The 17436-nt window shown below is 37.7% G+C and overlaps 1 protein-coding gene across 2 annotated transcripts in view; it reads right to left on the minus strand.

The window, feature by feature from the left end:
- Positions 1-17436, minus strand: part of LOC128866683 (gamma-1-syntrophin) — a 157645-nt gene that overhangs the window by 20542 nt on the left and 119667 nt on the right. For both annotated transcript variants that reach the window (XM_054107588.1, XM_054107587.1), the window contains one exon: positions 9197-9421. In XM_054107588.1, coding sequence (XP_053963563.1) covers positions 9197-9421 — 225 coding nt within the window. The remainder of the gene's footprint in view (positions 1-9196; positions 9422-17436) is intronic.

The raw sequence follows: 17436 nt of genomic DNA on the forward strand, positions 1-17436 counted from the left end.
CTAAGCATCGAAGCTGTGTGGAGTGAAAACAGCAAATTAGGATTGAAATGTTGGATTGGTTTTCACAGGTAGAGACAGCTCTATTGAAAATGTTTCGGCAATAGTTAAGCAAAAACTGAGTGTACAAAAAATATGAGCGGTCAAACAGTTATCAACGCTGATTTTGAACCGATTACCACCAGAACTTGCGCAGTAATGAAAACAAAATATGACTCGCTGATGTGAAGACTGGTGAATGGGGGTGACTATAGATTTTATTTAATATATTATATATGCATTTAAGGTACTTGACCACCTTATAAGTTTCAAAAAATAAAATCTTTTTTTTTACATTTTTTCAATCCTTATACTTTTAAAAATCATCACCTGAAACTGTTTTTTTAAATTCGAATTCTAACAAAGTGAAATCAGTGAAAATGTGCAGGCGCATCCTGCACTCATTACTTGCTGACTCAGCTGAAAGAAAATAGCAAGTTTTAACTTTAAACGCGTTTTTCCAGAAATTACTTTTTTTCGAATGGCGGACACTTTATCTCCGAAACTGCTTAGCCGATTTTAATGATTTCGGTCTTGTTTTATTTGTTAAGATGTTTTGTATGCCAATTTACCACATTTTGCAAAAAAAAAGTTAATAAAGTATTGCTTTTTAAGCATAACATTGTGAAAAAACAGGGGTGTTTTCTTAACTTTTTTTCAAACATCCACCATTTTTTTATTATTTTTTTTTTTGTCAGTTTGTGGTAAATTCTCACGCAAGGAACCTTCCTTTTGAAAATTTTGTTTCTCTCTTTTGTTTTAGAATTACCATTTCTAAGATTAACTGTCCGCCGCAAGACATGATTTTCTTCAGGCCTCGACTTTGGCGCCTCCTGGATATATGTTAAAAAAAGAAATTTTAATAAATCAATTTTTTTTTGTATTATATAAGCTCTAAATAAAAATTAAAAAAAAAATTTATTTTAATATATTATACAGAACATGAAAAAAAAATTATTGAATATGTTGTACTTTTTAGCTTTCCAAGGTGGTCAAGTACCTTAATTGGCGCGTACACCATTTTTGGTATTTGGCCGAGCCCCTCCTCCTATTTGTGGAGTGCGTCTTGATGTTGATCCACAAATGGAGGGACCTACAGTTTCAAACCGACTCCGATAGATATTTTTTATGAGAAGCTTAGCATGGCAGATAACACTCGAAGGTTTGCCATTGCCTGCCGAAGAGCGACCGGAAAAAACTTTTTCTTTATTTTGGTGCAAATCGAATATATTGCGTCTAATAAAAAGTTTGTTATAATCTTCCTCTCCTTCATCTTTATTTACGATTATTATCCTGTTCCTAACAGAATCTAATACACAAATTAATATGCAAAAGAAAAATCAGTGTTATTAATGACCGGATGTTTATCCCGATGCCCTGCACTCTTTCCTTCTCTCTGGTCGTCTTCTTCTTTTGCTCTCGTCTTCTTTTGCAGCTCCATTTTACTATAATACATCGAGTATTTCGCAAATTTTTCTTATGCTTTCATTTCTCATAACATCTCGTAGAGTTTGATCGGTTATAGCTCTAAGAGTTCGCATTTCGATAATTGGGACTGCACGTTCTGTAGCTGTTATGTCTGCGCGTGTCTCAATGTCGTACGTCATTGGTGGTCGAAAACAAGTTTTAAAAACCCTTACTTTGCTTTTTCTGCTTATTACTGTGTTTCACCATATGACATCTCGTAAACAACCAGAGACTCCAGCTGCTTTTCGGCACTGACTTCAAACTTCATCTATCAAGATTTATGAAGATGTGATCTTAGCTCCCAAGTTATAAAACCCCATAACTTGCTCAATACTTTTGTCATACGAAGAAAGTTTACATCGCAAGGGATGACGCTTGATGCTTTTTCAAATTCAAAAAGTAGCCTTTGCAAATTATGTTCTGAATCTGAAATAAGTACGACGTCGTCTGCATCACAAACTATCTTTATTTCCGTGTTAGATAATTTATATCCTCTTGAACATTTTTAACGCCCATCCCGGGGGCAATTAGGCTCCCGGGTGAGAGTATAAGAGTTTCTCATATATTGCCCCTTATAACGTCGCGGTCACCTGTGGTTTCATGAGAGAATACGTCATTTTATGTGTAAAACCTCATTTTGTAGACAATTTTGTGTTTTCTTAAATGTATTTACATAAATTTCTTCAACTGCCGTTCGCAAATATCCCACATTTATGTGCATTTTCATATGCACATAAGAGTTTGCTAGCAGCACGCGACTAGTAGACATATCGTGATATCCTTATCGATTTCCCTGAATTTCTGCTCTTTTTAGCAAATAAGTTTCCTGCAGAAACCTCCCCTCTACTCGGTCATAAAAAAAAATCTTTGCATGTTCGCAAATATTCGTTAATGCGGAGCTTAGTAGTTGAAATATTAGTGTGAAAAAGTTTGGTGACTACTCGTACCTTGTTACCACATACACACAACAACAAAAAACACAAATGTAATAAGAAATAAGCAAACAAAAGCTTGTAGCTATGAAACTACTGCATTGAACAGGCGGTCATTGTACTGCGAGCGAATGAGCAGACTAAAAGGTCCTTTGATTGCCAACAAGTAACTTTAGGTATTACATACTTGCGCACACGAATACAAACGAACATTTTGATATTTTGCTAAAGAACAAAAGTTCTCGAACAACCAACAAAAAGTCGAGAGCTGTGGCCATTGGACATTGTCGGAAAGTTATGTTAGACAGAAGTTATAAAGCTCAAGGGCGGTGACGCCATGCGACTGTAGATGTGTGTGTGTATGTATGTATGTAGGTGCATGTATATGAGTACTATGGCTTAAGTGGTGGTGTTACCGCAACTATGTATTAGGACATATGAGTATTGTGGCTGCCTTGGCTTGTGATTTTAGTGTCTGGACATGGTCTTAAACTGTTATTTTTATGAAAGCGTGCGATATGCGCTTGAACTCATATGCTTGCTTCCATGCCTTTGCCAAAATGTCCGATTCGCAGGTTAGTGAATTTTCGTGGTGTTAATTTTTTTTGTTTCCATGCCCTTGACTGCAGAAATTTTGCAAGGAAAAGGTGAAATAATTATGTAAATAAGAAAAATATACTAAAATGTTTCCAATCTAATTTTGTTCAGAATGGTAGTGATTCCGAGTATTATCGCTGTTTAGATCGATCTTTAAGGGGTTATATACAGTTCGAATTTTCAAAAAATCTATTTATTTTTCTTAATGTACATACATATATTTAAGAATACACATTTTAATATCGTTCCGGTGTATATTTTCGAAGTTACACGCAAAGTTTGAAAAGACGTTTCAGAGTGCTTTAAAGTACAAGTCAAACTTTAGTTGCGTTTTTCTCAAAATGGTGTTTTCAAATTCGATGACCAACATTCTCAAACTTTAACAGAGCTTCTTAAATATATTTTTCAGTAATTAATCGAAGATTTTTTCTTATCGATAAATTTTTTTTTTATAAACAGTTTAAGACCGAAATTTTGGTCAAAAAACGTTTTTTTTTTTTTAAACCGCCTTTTTGTCAAAAAAGTTTATTTTGCTTATTCCTTCGATTAATTCCTATACTTAACATTACTTTATTGAAATCTGGTTGGTTTTTTAATTTCAGTGGATCCAGTTCAGAGACATAGTGGTCAACGCAAAACGTCTTTTTTGAGAATACAAATAAATATTTTTAGGAATACTAAGTCTTAAAATAAGTTAAAAGATAAAATAAAAAAAAAAAAAATTTTTTTGGAAAATTCGCTTTTCTTCGGCGTTCTAACTGTATATATCCCATTAAATCAATATTCAACTCTGAATTTTGGACACATACGTTTTTCAGATGATGATGTTAAACATGGAATATTAAGCTTCAAACCCTTCTCACGATATCGATGAGCATTCTACAATTTCTCACATTCATCTTCGGAACTGGAGAACAATCTCATTCTTTTCATTATTATAGGATGTAGCTCAGAGTGTCTAAGGGATCAGTGTCAAATGGGATCCCCGCTCCCAGAATTCTCATCTGCATCTACTTCAGAGCATAGTTCGCTAATATTATTTATTTCTTCCAGCAATTTCCTTTGCATTGACATTTTAGGGCAAAATTTTTGAATTTGTATTTGAAAAATTCACCATTAATAATATGCAGAAATTAGTATTTACTATTTTTATTTGTTTATTACCCGAACTTTGCAGCCTATTTTATTATTACACATCGAAAATATATGTAATACCGCGTACAGAGCCAGTAATCTAATTTCAATGATCGCTATTTTTCCTCACCTCGTGAGTTACCAACGGTTCATATTGGAGTTCATATTATTATCAGGAAAAACGAAAGAAGAAGAGAAATATGTAGTGAAAAATTAAACTGTTATATATTATAGAAAAAGTCGTGCCGTAAGTTCAAGAATAATAAAAATCTGGAATTTAATTTATTAAAGTCTCAAAAGCGGTCATTTGACCGTTCTGGTTGGTTTAGTGATAAACTGCTTTAAAATCGTTTTATATTAAATTTGTGCTTATTTAAGTAGTTAAGTCGAAGTTGGACGGAAGAGTTGGTAGAGGAGATTTTGCGAGGAGCTTCCCATCAAGCTCAAATTTCGGCTTCCGGACCCCTGTATTGTTTTCCAAGCGAAGGCAGCCGCATTTGAAGAAGCAGTTGATTGGATGGAGCTTGAAGCGGTTAATACGAATGAAATTAGCCACTGTTGGTCGCCATCCTCTAATTCAAAGCCTGTCTTCCTATTTTCACGAGTTTGGTGTTTTAGCTGCTGATTTATTTTGAATATGAGCCAAAACAGGTCATACATAGATTGTCTGCGAAATACCTCGACCTCAGCGCTAACTAGTGGCAATATGAATATATTCTGAGAAGCGTCATAAATGCTATAACAGTCGTTTGGTTTTTCAAAGATATGACTATCGCACGCCCTAACGCATTTATTCTTATATGGATATTGGGATCTAATCTATTGTATACTGATATCTTAAGGCCTTGAATTCATTGAGATATTAATTTAAAATCGTTTACAAAATGTGTTCCAAATAAAGGAAACCGCAAGCGATACAATTAAATCTACTCGTGATTTATGACTGACTACCGGCTCCCGAATTCGATGTCCATTCTGAAGATTGAACACCAAATTATAAATTTTGTTATTTGAAAAATAATGTAAAAAATTCTAGTTTTTAAGCCTTAGAAATAATCTATGCTCTATTAAAAGTAATTGCTTTCCTTATACATTACTTAGAAAGTGCGATGAGCATTGAAATATATTCAAATCAACGCTAATTTAAGCTACACACCTTTTTTACTACTTTTCAAAATTTCACTTATCCGATTCCATTAATTTCGAAAATCCTACTTCAATACTCGTATTTGTTATTTGCAATACACAAATTTATTAAAACGGGCGATGTCTAAAGTCCAAAAATTAAGAACTGACGCCAACTACTAAATAACCAATAGCATTTTAATATAAATGCATAAGAACTCTTTTATTCACGCTCGGCTAAACAAACTGTAAAACCAAACAAATTTACAACCAAAACAGAACGCGACACTTTGGCCATAAATGCCAAGTGGCCAGCACTTACACATAAGTGCAGCCTTGAGAGCTGTGTCGAGGGTCAACTGCATTCATAAGTAGCAAGTCTAGCACTGAAATGCAGCGATTCGTACATTTTTCTTGATCCTGCAGAAATTTATTACAACTTGTTGCTGCCCGAAAATTACTTTTATACTACGAGTAATATATATATACCTGTATGTAAAGCAGCGCGGCATATTGCAAAGTTTTCACTATTTATTTACTTTTTTATTTTTCATAAAAACATGCCTCTTACTACAACAAAAATCATATAACTCAAAGTTCCATATAACTCAAAGTTCAAAACTTTCTTTATATGTACCAACAAAAATATTAACAAAAATCAAAGCTATACAACAAATTATATGGGCTATAAAACTAGCTGCATACCCAGATTTTTTTTAAAGTTCTGATAAAAAACTTTGAAATTCTGATAAACATTTTTTTAAATTTTTTTACAAAGTGTGAATTATGCTATAAACTATATATAAATAAAACAGCAAAAGAAATTAATTCAAAAGAAGCTTTCCTGCTATTATTCTGAAAACAGGTGTAAACCTAAATATATGTATGAGGTGTGTTCAAAACGTATTGCGAATTTCGTGGTTATTTCAAAATATTTATTTATTCATTAATATCTATTTTGTCCCCTTCAAAGTAATCCCCATGAGATATTATGCACTTGTGCCTTATTAGAAATGTTCATGCGATTCTGCTTTTGGTCGAAATTGAGCAGTTTTGGTACGAATTTTGCGGCGACCCGTCTCATGTCCAAATCATTGAAAAAAATCGAATATCGCGAGCCAAAGGATATATTTAGGTCCTCAGCAACTTCTCTAACGGTGATTTGACCATTGGCCAACACCACTTTCTTCACTTCACCAAGTTTTCGTCTGCTGTTGCAGTGCTCGGGCGTCCGGCAAGCCGGCACGCTTTTCGTCGTTCACATCTTCTCGGCCTTCTGAGAACATTTTGTAACACTGATAAACGTTGCTTTGGTCCAAAATAGCTTCTCCGTATGAAACAGTCAACATTCGGAATGCATCCGCGCACTTAATTTCGTTTTTCACACAAAATTTGATACAGGCTCTTTGACCCATCTTTTTGAACAGGTAAAAATCGAGGACGAGTCGAAACGCGTGCAAGCAAAGCAGCTGTCAACAATTAACTGAATATTCAAACTGGCCGAACTCGTCGGCATGAGTGAGAGACATGAGTACCAACATATCGCCACAAAAAAATCGAAATTCGAATACACGTAACCTGCGAAAATTCAAAATTGGTGATACTTTTTGAACACACCTCGTATATATTATGTTTTTCAGGCTGTGGATCTGAAATTTCACATTTTGAACTACATCAGATGTAAAAATGTGATTACGTATTTTTAATAACTTCTACTTCTGCTATGTGACACACGGGCTCAAAAGTTTCATGCCTAACTCATACATAGATGGCACTATGCATTCACCTCTTTTTCAGTTAGTACTAACCTTAAAAAGACAGCTGTTAATTAATCAATTTCATGCTGTTCTATCCATTCGTGCGTGAGTTATTGTGCTAAGAGTGACGCTACTTCTGTTACTTTCAAAACAATGAATTAAAAAGAGTTTCGTATCTTAATTTTGAACTGCTTCTTGGTGGGGAAAATACCTTTGTACCACGTAGCTTTAGTCTTAACTAACCCGAAAATGGGTACGTCAAGCCTTACAAGATACAGAAGGCGCATGATCTCACACCAAAGCAGCTTCGCTTAGCCGAAAGCGGCCAATTTCCGCATATTGTGTTTTCTGACGAAACAATTTTTCACATTAAGCAATTCGTAAACTCCCAAAACGATAGGGTTTATTTGACCGACCGTTCATTCGAGAATTTCAGTCATCGATTGGCCACCAGAAGGCAGCACCCGCCACAGGTAATGGTTTGGGCCGCTGTAACTGCAGATGGGCGCTCTCCAATCGATTTCATTGAGCCTGGCGTCAAGGCAAATGCGAAATATTATCGGGAAGATATTCCGGACAGACAAACATTTCGGTGGCAGACCATGGACGTTTCAACAGGACTCGGCATCGTCTCACAAAGCTCGAGTGAACCAAGAATGGCTAAAAAATAACGTTCCGAACTTCGTAATGTCCGCACAACGGCTCGCGAATTCAACAGACTTGAATCCGATGGATTATACTCTTTGGGCCATTTTGGAGAGCAAAGTCCGAACTAACAGATTCACCAGTCTCGAGGTCTGAAAAAAGCCATTGTCCGCGAGTGGGCCAAAACACCTGCAAGTCCCATTCGGGCAGCTTGCGATTCGTTTCTGGACCGTCTCAAGACCATAGTCAAGGCAGAAGGTGGTCATATCGAATAAAAGTAAATTGGTTCTTAATTTTATATTATTTTCACACATTTTGTTCTCTGAGTTGACTAAATGTAATAATTTGCCAAACTAAATTTTTCGCGTTTTTAATTGGTTACACTTCGACCCGGACCCTGTATTATTATACACATATTTAAAGGTTAATAGGTATTTAAAAAAAATAAAATTAAACTATGTATTTATAATAAATATCCAGAAATTTCAATAGGCGATCTGCTGAAAATGAAAGTAATTTTACGTGTAGCCTTCAGTTCGTTATAGAATTTGGCAATTATTTTACCTAAAACGTGCAAAAGCGAATATTAGGTAAATGATAATTCATTCATTTTTAAATAATTTTCTTGCACATTTTAAGGTGTTGAACTACTGAAATCGTTAAAGTTTAGGTTAAAAAAGCCACCAAATAATTTATGAAGTCTGTAACGCAAAGTATTGATTTTTACTTACATTCTGTTTACTTAATCAGTGCTGCGGCGTTACTATCTGGCACATCTGCCAGTTATGTAATATTATCCCTGACCTTGCTTCAGCGAGGAATCGCGCATACACATAAGCAGACTGCGGATGGGTGCGGAGCGCACAACGACGAAAGCTCGCACACCGCTCACACAGCGCTCACACACGTGGTAAACTCAATGTTGTGTGTAGAAATCGTAAAAAGTAATGCAAAATAATGTGATTATAAGCAAAACTTCGTAGACAAGGCTAAGTTGCCACTAATTGCGGGCCAACATGCAAATTGGCACAACGACAATGATGTGCTCTGCCTAGAGCAGCTGCTGAAGTGACTGACGACCGGTAATTGCACAAATGGCTAGGAGAAAGCATACAAAGGCCACGCATCTACACACACACACGCACATAAAGATACATATTTACGTAGCAACGGAAGTATGCAAACACACATTCAACCGAATTTACCGACCACTGTATGTGTTCAGGACATTTCAGCAACCGCAAATGTATGTGGAGAGTTGTGCGGGATTTTGTTGCCTGCATTGTGGAGAAATGTGGCATGAAATAGAGTAACCGTAATAACCGTAAACTGTAAAATTGTCATTTGTTCAAGTGGTTGTGTGTAAATTTTCAAGTGGCTGTATTAAACCAAATCGTACGTGCACAATCACCTACACTGCACACACACGCACACACACACACACACACATTCCTGCTGATAAAACAGAAAACTGGCAAAAAAAACAAGCTAAAAATTACTTACGCCCAATTTAATTACGCTCGTCACAATGGCCGCATTCCAACTATTCTCGATGCGCAGCAACTCCTGACGCGTTTCGACGCTCAGATAGCGTGGCTCATGTCCAGAACTCTGCAGCAGAAAGCAATGTTGACGGCTATCTACCGTTTCTGATTCTTTCACAACCCGAAACATCGTCTGATAGACTTTGTAAGCCACCAATGCTTTCGACAAACCGGCGACATTTAACTGCAAATACAAAGAAGAAGCAGAAGAAGAGACAAACGGAAGAAATTAGTTAGAATCTGTGAAGATGCTGCGGATTAAAGTAAATGGAGAAGAGAAAATAGAGAAATCAGTGCATTCAACTAATAAATTAGCAACGAGGCATTAAACTAAGGACCGGGCAGCAATAGGAATTATTGCTAGGGCTCAGCAATCATTTACCCGTACATAATTTGCTTCCTACTTAAAAGCAACTGGGCTTTTTAGTTAATTTTCGGTAATTTCGCTGTACTTATTTTTTAAGGCGAAGCGCCGAAAGGGATGGACTCACAAACAAAATTACGTTTTAAATTGATTGAAATTGCGGCTTCATTTAATTTTTCGCAAACAAATGGCCAAAATGCAGCGGCAAAATGAAGTGGGCGTAAAAAGTTTGTAGCGCCGAATGATGCGGCTCTTTAATAGGCACAATTGACCCTCGAAACTAGTGCGCTTATATCCTTTTGCTTTTTATTTACGTTTGTTGCGTTGCTAAAGTTTTTCGTATTATTATATTGCATTTGATTGCGTCGTTGTGTGTTGTTGTTTTAATATATTTTTGTGTGTTGTTTTTATAGTTTTCCTTTTGTTGGCGTACAATTCTTCATCCTTGAAACAGATTTATAAGCCTCAGCACAATGCCACAATGGGACTAAAGTAAGGCAAGGCATTTGCCATAAAAGCCAGAGTGCTATGAGATATAGAAAATTTCATTTATAAGAAAAATTACAAAATATTTAAAAATGTATTAAAAAATTTCCTTCCAAGAAAACATGGTTTTATTTAATGAATCGCTTACGAGTATATCTTAGACGAACAGTAAGTTTTTATATATTATCAAATGAAAATATTTTAAATGTTCATCTTTATTTAATTTTTCATCTGGCACAATACAGGCAATGCTTGGCTTAGGACTCATTAAGCTTTAGAAACTGGAAAATATAGATACTGTCTAGTCGACTTCATTGGCCTAATTTTAGCCTAAGGTAGCCTAAGACCTCTCTTATGGTTATGGACATAAAGGGTGATCAGATTGGAGGTACTTTTTCCAATAGGGGTTATTTGACAGATCACGCGTGACTACTGTGAAACTTTTTTTTAAATTTTCATTGACTGACTCATTCATTACTGTCATACTTTTTTTAAATATTCATTGACGTTTTATTCTGGAAAGACTTACGCCTCAACATTCACAAATCGTACAATCGACGCTCTGTGAAATGTGTTCGTCGCGCGCTCGGGCCAACTTATTTCGTGCATAACCGTCCCACCGAACGCACTATTCGGCGAACCATCGGCAAACTTGAGAATAATTTTACATTATTGGATGATAGTCGACCGATTAGACCGTGTACAGCCTGAAATGAAGAGAATATTTCCGGCTATAAATGAGAGATTTGCCGAAGACCCGAAAAAATCGACGCCTACTTGGGCAACTTTACGGAACGATCTTGGTTCGAAAGTGCATAAACTACAGATAGTCCAAAATTTGAAGCCGGCCGATCTTCCAAAGCGTTATAATTTCAATCGTTGGCCTCTTAAAAAACTCGCCGAAGATCCGCATTTTGGGGCACACATTTTTTCAGCGATGAGGCTCATTTTTGGCTTAGTGGCTACGTCAATGCACACATTTGGGCTGAATAGCAACCCAAAGCCACTCAAGAACAGCCTTGCTATTCATTGAAAGCAACTGTTTGGTGTGCCCAATGGGATGGAGGAATCATCAGCCCATATTTCTTCAAAGACGAGGCTGGCGCCAATGTAACAGAGAACGGCGAACGCCATCGCGCCATGATAAACGACTTTTTGCCCGTGAAAGATGGAATTTACTGCGCCGTCGCTTCGGTGAGTGATCTGTCTCTCGTCTTGGACCAGTAGATTGGCCACCAAGGTCGTGTGATATCACACCCTTGGACTTTTATTTGTGGGGAGAGGGGGTTTATGTAAAGTTTAAATGCTTTGTGGATAAACCAGCTTCGATTGAGGCATTGGAGGTCAACATTTCTAAAGTTATTCACGAGATACCGACTGAAGTCCTCCAGAGAGTCATTCAAAAAAAGGTGTTTACGGATGGTCGAATTACGAAAGGGATTATCTTTAAAAAGTAAATGTCATGAATGGTTCTTCACAAAAATAATAAAGATTACTCAATAAATTTGAATTTTCATTGTTTTATTTCAATTTAAAATCCGATACCTCTAAATTGATCGCCCTTAATCATCCCAACATTACTTTTCGCTGAGCATTCCCACAGCTGGCCTGTACTCCAAAGTGAACAACTACCTCACTGATCTTTCTCGCTTTTTCGTTGCGAGGAATCTTTAACTTTCCCCCACTAAGTCCACGGCGACCCTCTTTACCACCTGGACAAAGGAGGTCAAATTGTCACCAATTCCGACGGTAAACAATGCCAAAATGTTGGGTGTAACCTTCGACAGTTTGCTCTCCTTCACTGCGCACACAACCGCAATTGCCACTAAAGTCCAAAATCGCAACAAGGTCCTCAAATCGCTTGCCGGCAGCACTTGGGGCAAAGACAAAGAATTGTTGCTATCGACATTTAAGGCAATTGGCCGGCCGGTTCTAAACTGTGCTGCGCCTGTCTGGTCGCCTGGAACCAGTGACAGGCACTGGGAAAAGCTCTATACATGCCAAAACACTGCCATTCAGATAGCAATAGGTTACCTCCTGATGCCCTCAATACAACACCTTCACGACGGGGCCAATATGCTACCTGTTAAGGAGCATAACAAACTGCTCAGCAAGCAGTTCCTGGTAGGGTGCTAGGGAGCTAGAGCCGCCCCCAGGCACGTCAGAAGACACCTTTTAAACTATGCCGATGAAATCCAGGACAAAACTGACCAAAATCTACTGGACCTGACAGTGTTTAGACAGTCAATAAACGGCATTCACCGGGAGACTGTCACCACCTTCTTAACCTCCCGACCACTGAGTCCAACCACCACCTATCGCAGATAAAGAGCTCCAGCGACCCCTTGAGGTACGCGTAACACTGGCACAATTACGTTCTGGATACTTTAGCAGGTTAAATTCCTACTTATCCAGAATTAACCCCGACATACCAAACATATGCCCGGCATGTGAAAGTACCCCGCACGACACTAACCTCCTTTTCACATGCCCTTTAAAACTTACTCATCTAACACCCCTCTCCCTCTGGACCCAAACTGTCGAAACAGCATGTTTCCTGGGCCTACCTTTAGATGAACTATACGAAGACGACCTACAACAACAACAACAACAGCTGGATGCCATAGATCCATGCTAGTTTAACTCTCCGGTTTTGCACCCGTTCTGTTTTGTCTTGCGGATCCGTTTTAAAAGGTTATATCCATTAATCGATAGAAAATTTAAGTTTTGAGGAGATATAATAGAAATATGCTAAATTTACTTCCAAAGCTCAAAAAGTCAATCTGGCCAGACTCGGGTGCCCAACGGAGGGTTAAGAACCTGTTTGTAAGATAAGAATTTTTTTCGAGCGATAAGCCTATGAAGTTTATTGTGTTTCATATTCAGCTCAGCTGGTTTAATTTTAAAATGCTCCTGCCATTTCAGCTTGGCGCCTTGTCGTCCTGCCCAAGTACTTTGGGATGTTAGCATGTGAAACGTTTACTGAAAATATAGCCCGTCCATAGGTAATTTTTTTGTTTGTAAAATTTTCGTGTACTGCTCATATTTCCTTCAGTTTTATGTGCCACTTTCTAGTCTATTCTAGCGTTATTTTATCAATCGATGCTGGTAGTTTTTCAGTTGATACACGCTCGATTTCACGAACGGAGAGTATGCACCTACAGGATTCAGGAACGGGAATATCTGCAGTTTATAACAAATACGAAATAGATCAGAGTCTGCTGCCTTGAACAAGGTCTGCATTAATTTTATTTATGTTTGGCCATGTCTGTCTAAGCTTTATTCGAAAATACTGATCATTGAGAAAAGGCTTCTAGTAGATCTGTAAACTGAAATGGAAGTATTGCTTTAAGTTTGTAGATTAGTCCCTCCTGCTAGACTGTAGCGAACACCTGTGTGACCATGAGGAAAATGGCGGAGTAGACACACTTTTCCTTCTCCTACTGTATGTCTGTATGTCTATGCACTTGGTCTATCGTAAAATGATTTTCTCTAAACCCGAATTGGTGAGTAGATATGGCTTCTTTGAACTCGATAATTTTGTTTAAGCGTGTGGCAAATAACTTCTCAAAAAGTTTTCCGGAAAGGAAGTAATGAGTTTGAGCCACGAATTTCCATTACAAGGGCACATATTTTAAATGAATGCATTCATGACCATTCTTAATTTATCCAAAGCGGTAGGTATACGGTTTTTTAGAACTTCAGCTGTTTAACAGGTCAAAACCGGTGCTTTTTTTCAGTTTCAGCTCAGAGATTCGAGGATTTGTGGACTATGAACGGTGACTAATTTGCAGCTGAGTTAGACGCTTTATGCTGCTGATGAGATTTTTAATATCAAGACCTGCTATGTCAGCAGGCGCAGAAAAGAAGTGAGGACCAAGATACTTAAATATTAGCCCCGCGAGAGCAGGACTCCTAAAAAGTAGGTGCTGAGATGATTCCAACTCATCCTAAATACAGCTGACGCAAAAAGGACTCGAATAATTCCAAGTCTCACGGCATGTATGCCCTTCGGATAGTGCTCCATGAGGATGCCCACAAAATTTGAGAGCTGAGATTTTATCATCCTCAGAATATCCTTCGAACGCCTCCGATCCAAACGTATTCAGAAAGGATTTCGCGACCTTACATATTCGGGTACTTGCCCAGCGCTAGCTGAGTTGACGCAAAGCCCATCCTTCCAGGAGTAGATCGCAGATTGTCAAGGGGATCCCGATCGTCTTCTTTCGCGGGCACACTACCTCACAGGTTCCAAAAAGAATATTCGGATTTCTTGTCAGCGGAAATTCGTTATAAATTTGTGTGGAGCACTTTGATTTGGAGTTCTTGTTATTTGTCTTTGAGCGGCTTATTTAATTTATTAAGCTCAGTTCTTAATGGTGGGAATCGGGTTGTTTGCCATTTTTTCCTTATATTTATGTTTGTTCATTGATGAGACACAGTATTTCATGTGGGTAACGTTGCGGCATATATATCCATTTAAAAAAATATATACAAATATTTTTTTAAATTTTTTTTCTCATATAACTACGTGCCTGCATACGCCTCAGACACATTGGAAAACTGACCATACTGCAACTTGGAAATGACAGGCTTTACCATGGACTGCATTCTCCAAAAGCAAATATTTTAAACTCTATCTAGTAGCACACTCAACCACAGTGCCTGAGTGCACTGCCATTTGCGGCTCAACATTTCCATTCGCCTTGAAGCAACAACATTTGCAGCATGAAATAGGATTTTTATCTGCATGGAGTGAGTGCTTTGAGATGTTTTTGTGAAAATATTTCTGTGAAATATACGTCTGTACATATTTTTTCCCCATTTCGAGCACACACATACATATACACATAACGCAATGCTCAGAAAGTGCCAAAAGGAAATGCGATTTTCAATTTTCCTTCATTTTTATGCACTTCATTTCCGCTTGCTTTTCCGTTTTTATACATTTTATTTATTTGCGTTTTGTTTTTTTCTGATTTAAACAGAGCAATGAGGATTCAATTTTTTATACAGTTATTTTCATTTTTATTAGCCATGAGTTTTTCTTTGAAATCATTGCTTATTTGCTTACTGCAGCACTTTTTTCCATGGTATTGCAATTGCATGTTCCGAGTTGTGCTAAGTTGGCTGGCGCCAGTTGGCTGTCAAGTTGTGTACGGAAATGCAATTGATTATAAGTGTAGGTATGTATGTATGTATGTACGCATGCAACGGAAGATGCTAATGTTTATCCCTTTCTTTGCTACTTTTTCTGCGAAGTTTTCAAAAACAAGTTTATTTTGTTGCAGCTCTAAAGAAAAGCACAAAGGTGGAGCGGAACGTATGTGTATTTTCCACCAAAGTCCACATGGCGTATACGTGACATATGTTCAAACATATTGTATGTTCATGTAAGTACATATCCCATACATATTTAGAGTAGTTATGCTGACGGTCATATAGCGGACGCGTATACGAAGAACATTTTCCGCTTTGAAAATTTCAATTGCTTCGTGTGTTGTTACATTAAAGTTCAGAAATATTTGCTAGTCGTTGTCAGGTCGGCGGACTGGGGAAAATCGATTTTGGACGCTCCCGGCTGTTGCCATCATAAAGAACTTGAGTTGTGGATATTTACTGACATATGCTTGCAGTGTTAGAAGCGTATTTGGGGGGAATAAATATAATATTATATTCCCATATGTACAACGAAATAAATAATAAAATGATTATCAAAAGAAAAAGTTTTGAAAAAATGGGTAAAGTTTTGAAGCGACTTTTCCTTACGCTCTTTTATTTCTTATCTTAGTAGTGTAGTAAATGTAAAGAAAATATTTACTCTTGCTTTTTACTATTGCTTTATATTATATAAAATTTTCCCCATTCGGTTGTGGATCACTTTCCCTCTCAATTGTGGATATATAAGTAATAACTGTTATCCACCCAAAACTGACTTTGATGGTCTTCGCCCAAGCTAGTTTCTCCCCCCAAACTGACTTTCATGGTCTATCCATCTGTTTTATTTAAAAATTGCCAGGGATCTGGTGGGAAATAATTTTGAATAAGTCACTATCTTTTAGAAAATTCATTGATGCTTGGAAGAAGCTACTTTCCGATTCCTATATCCAAAAGCGGCAATAGGAGTGATATAGGTAATTATATACCTATCTCGAAGTTCACTAATGTATCTAAGCGTTTTGAATGCGCCATCAAATATAAAATATATTATAAAGGGTTTTCCAATAACAGGTAAGCAAGTGAATGGATTTCGCTATCGAGAGATGAGTTTGCCACCGAGATCTTGTGATTTAACACCTTGTGACTTTTTTCTTTGGGGCTACGAGAAAGAGAAAGTCTACGTCAACTGCACAACTGTCGATTCAAGAACTCAAAGATGGAATTCATGAGGCTATCGAGGGCAGCCACTTTGCAATTCGGTTATGGAAAATTTTATGAAAAGGATATTGTCCTGCAAGCGGGGTCGTGATGATCATTCACCTGATGTTATTTTCCACTATTAATGGCATACCTTCCTCTTTATAATGAAATAAACATCCGATCATTTGTATTAAAAAATAGCATTTTTCTTTGAATACCAAAGTAACACTTCTTATTGAAAAACCCTTTATAATATAATTTGTACATATTTGGGATATTCGTAGGAGACATTGCAGTCAGAATTGCCGCTGCACGTACCGCAATCAGACTGAGGGGTTCGAGCTATAGGCCCAACCTCACTTATGGGCATTCAAGCATCCTTAGAAACTTTAGGTTCATCTCCCTGTCAACGGATCAATGTATACCCTCGCTTATACCAATCGGAACTTTCGACTGCGTCCGAATTCTTTGACATAAGCCTCCTGTGGGTTCCTGGCCACAGCGACATCGCAGGAAACTGTGAGGCAGATGAGCTGACCTCTGGTAACTTCCTGGTGAAGGGAGAGATTTTGGATCTCTTTGACTACCTGCGGTCTGTCCCTGGAAAATGGGCTTCGCGCCGACTCAGCTAGCGTTGGGCAAGTACACAAACTTGTAAGGTTACGAAACCTTTCTGGTCACATGTGGATCGGTGACACTAGGTCGACAAAACCTCAGCACTCGAATCTCGTGGGTTTTCTCACAGGACACTATGAGCGAGGAATGCATGCTTCGAGACTTGGAATTACCTCGAGTCCTTTTTGCGACGGATGTATGGAGGTTGAAGTGGACTCATCTCAGCACCTTTTCCTTAAGCGTCCTGCTTTGGCGGGATTGATATCTAGGCATCTTGGCTCTTACTTGTTTGCTACGGCTGCTAATGTAATTGGCGTAGACATTAAAAATCTGATAAACTTCATCAGCCATTCCAACTTAAATCTAAACCTAAG

Source organism: Anastrepha ludens, chromosome 6 (assembly GCF_028408465.1).
Source record: "Anastrepha ludens isolate Willacy chromosome 6, idAnaLude1.1, whole genome shotgun sequence".
In the NCBI taxonomy this organism is placed as follows: domain Eukaryota; kingdom Metazoa; phylum Arthropoda; class Insecta; order Diptera; family Tephritidae; genus Anastrepha; species Anastrepha ludens.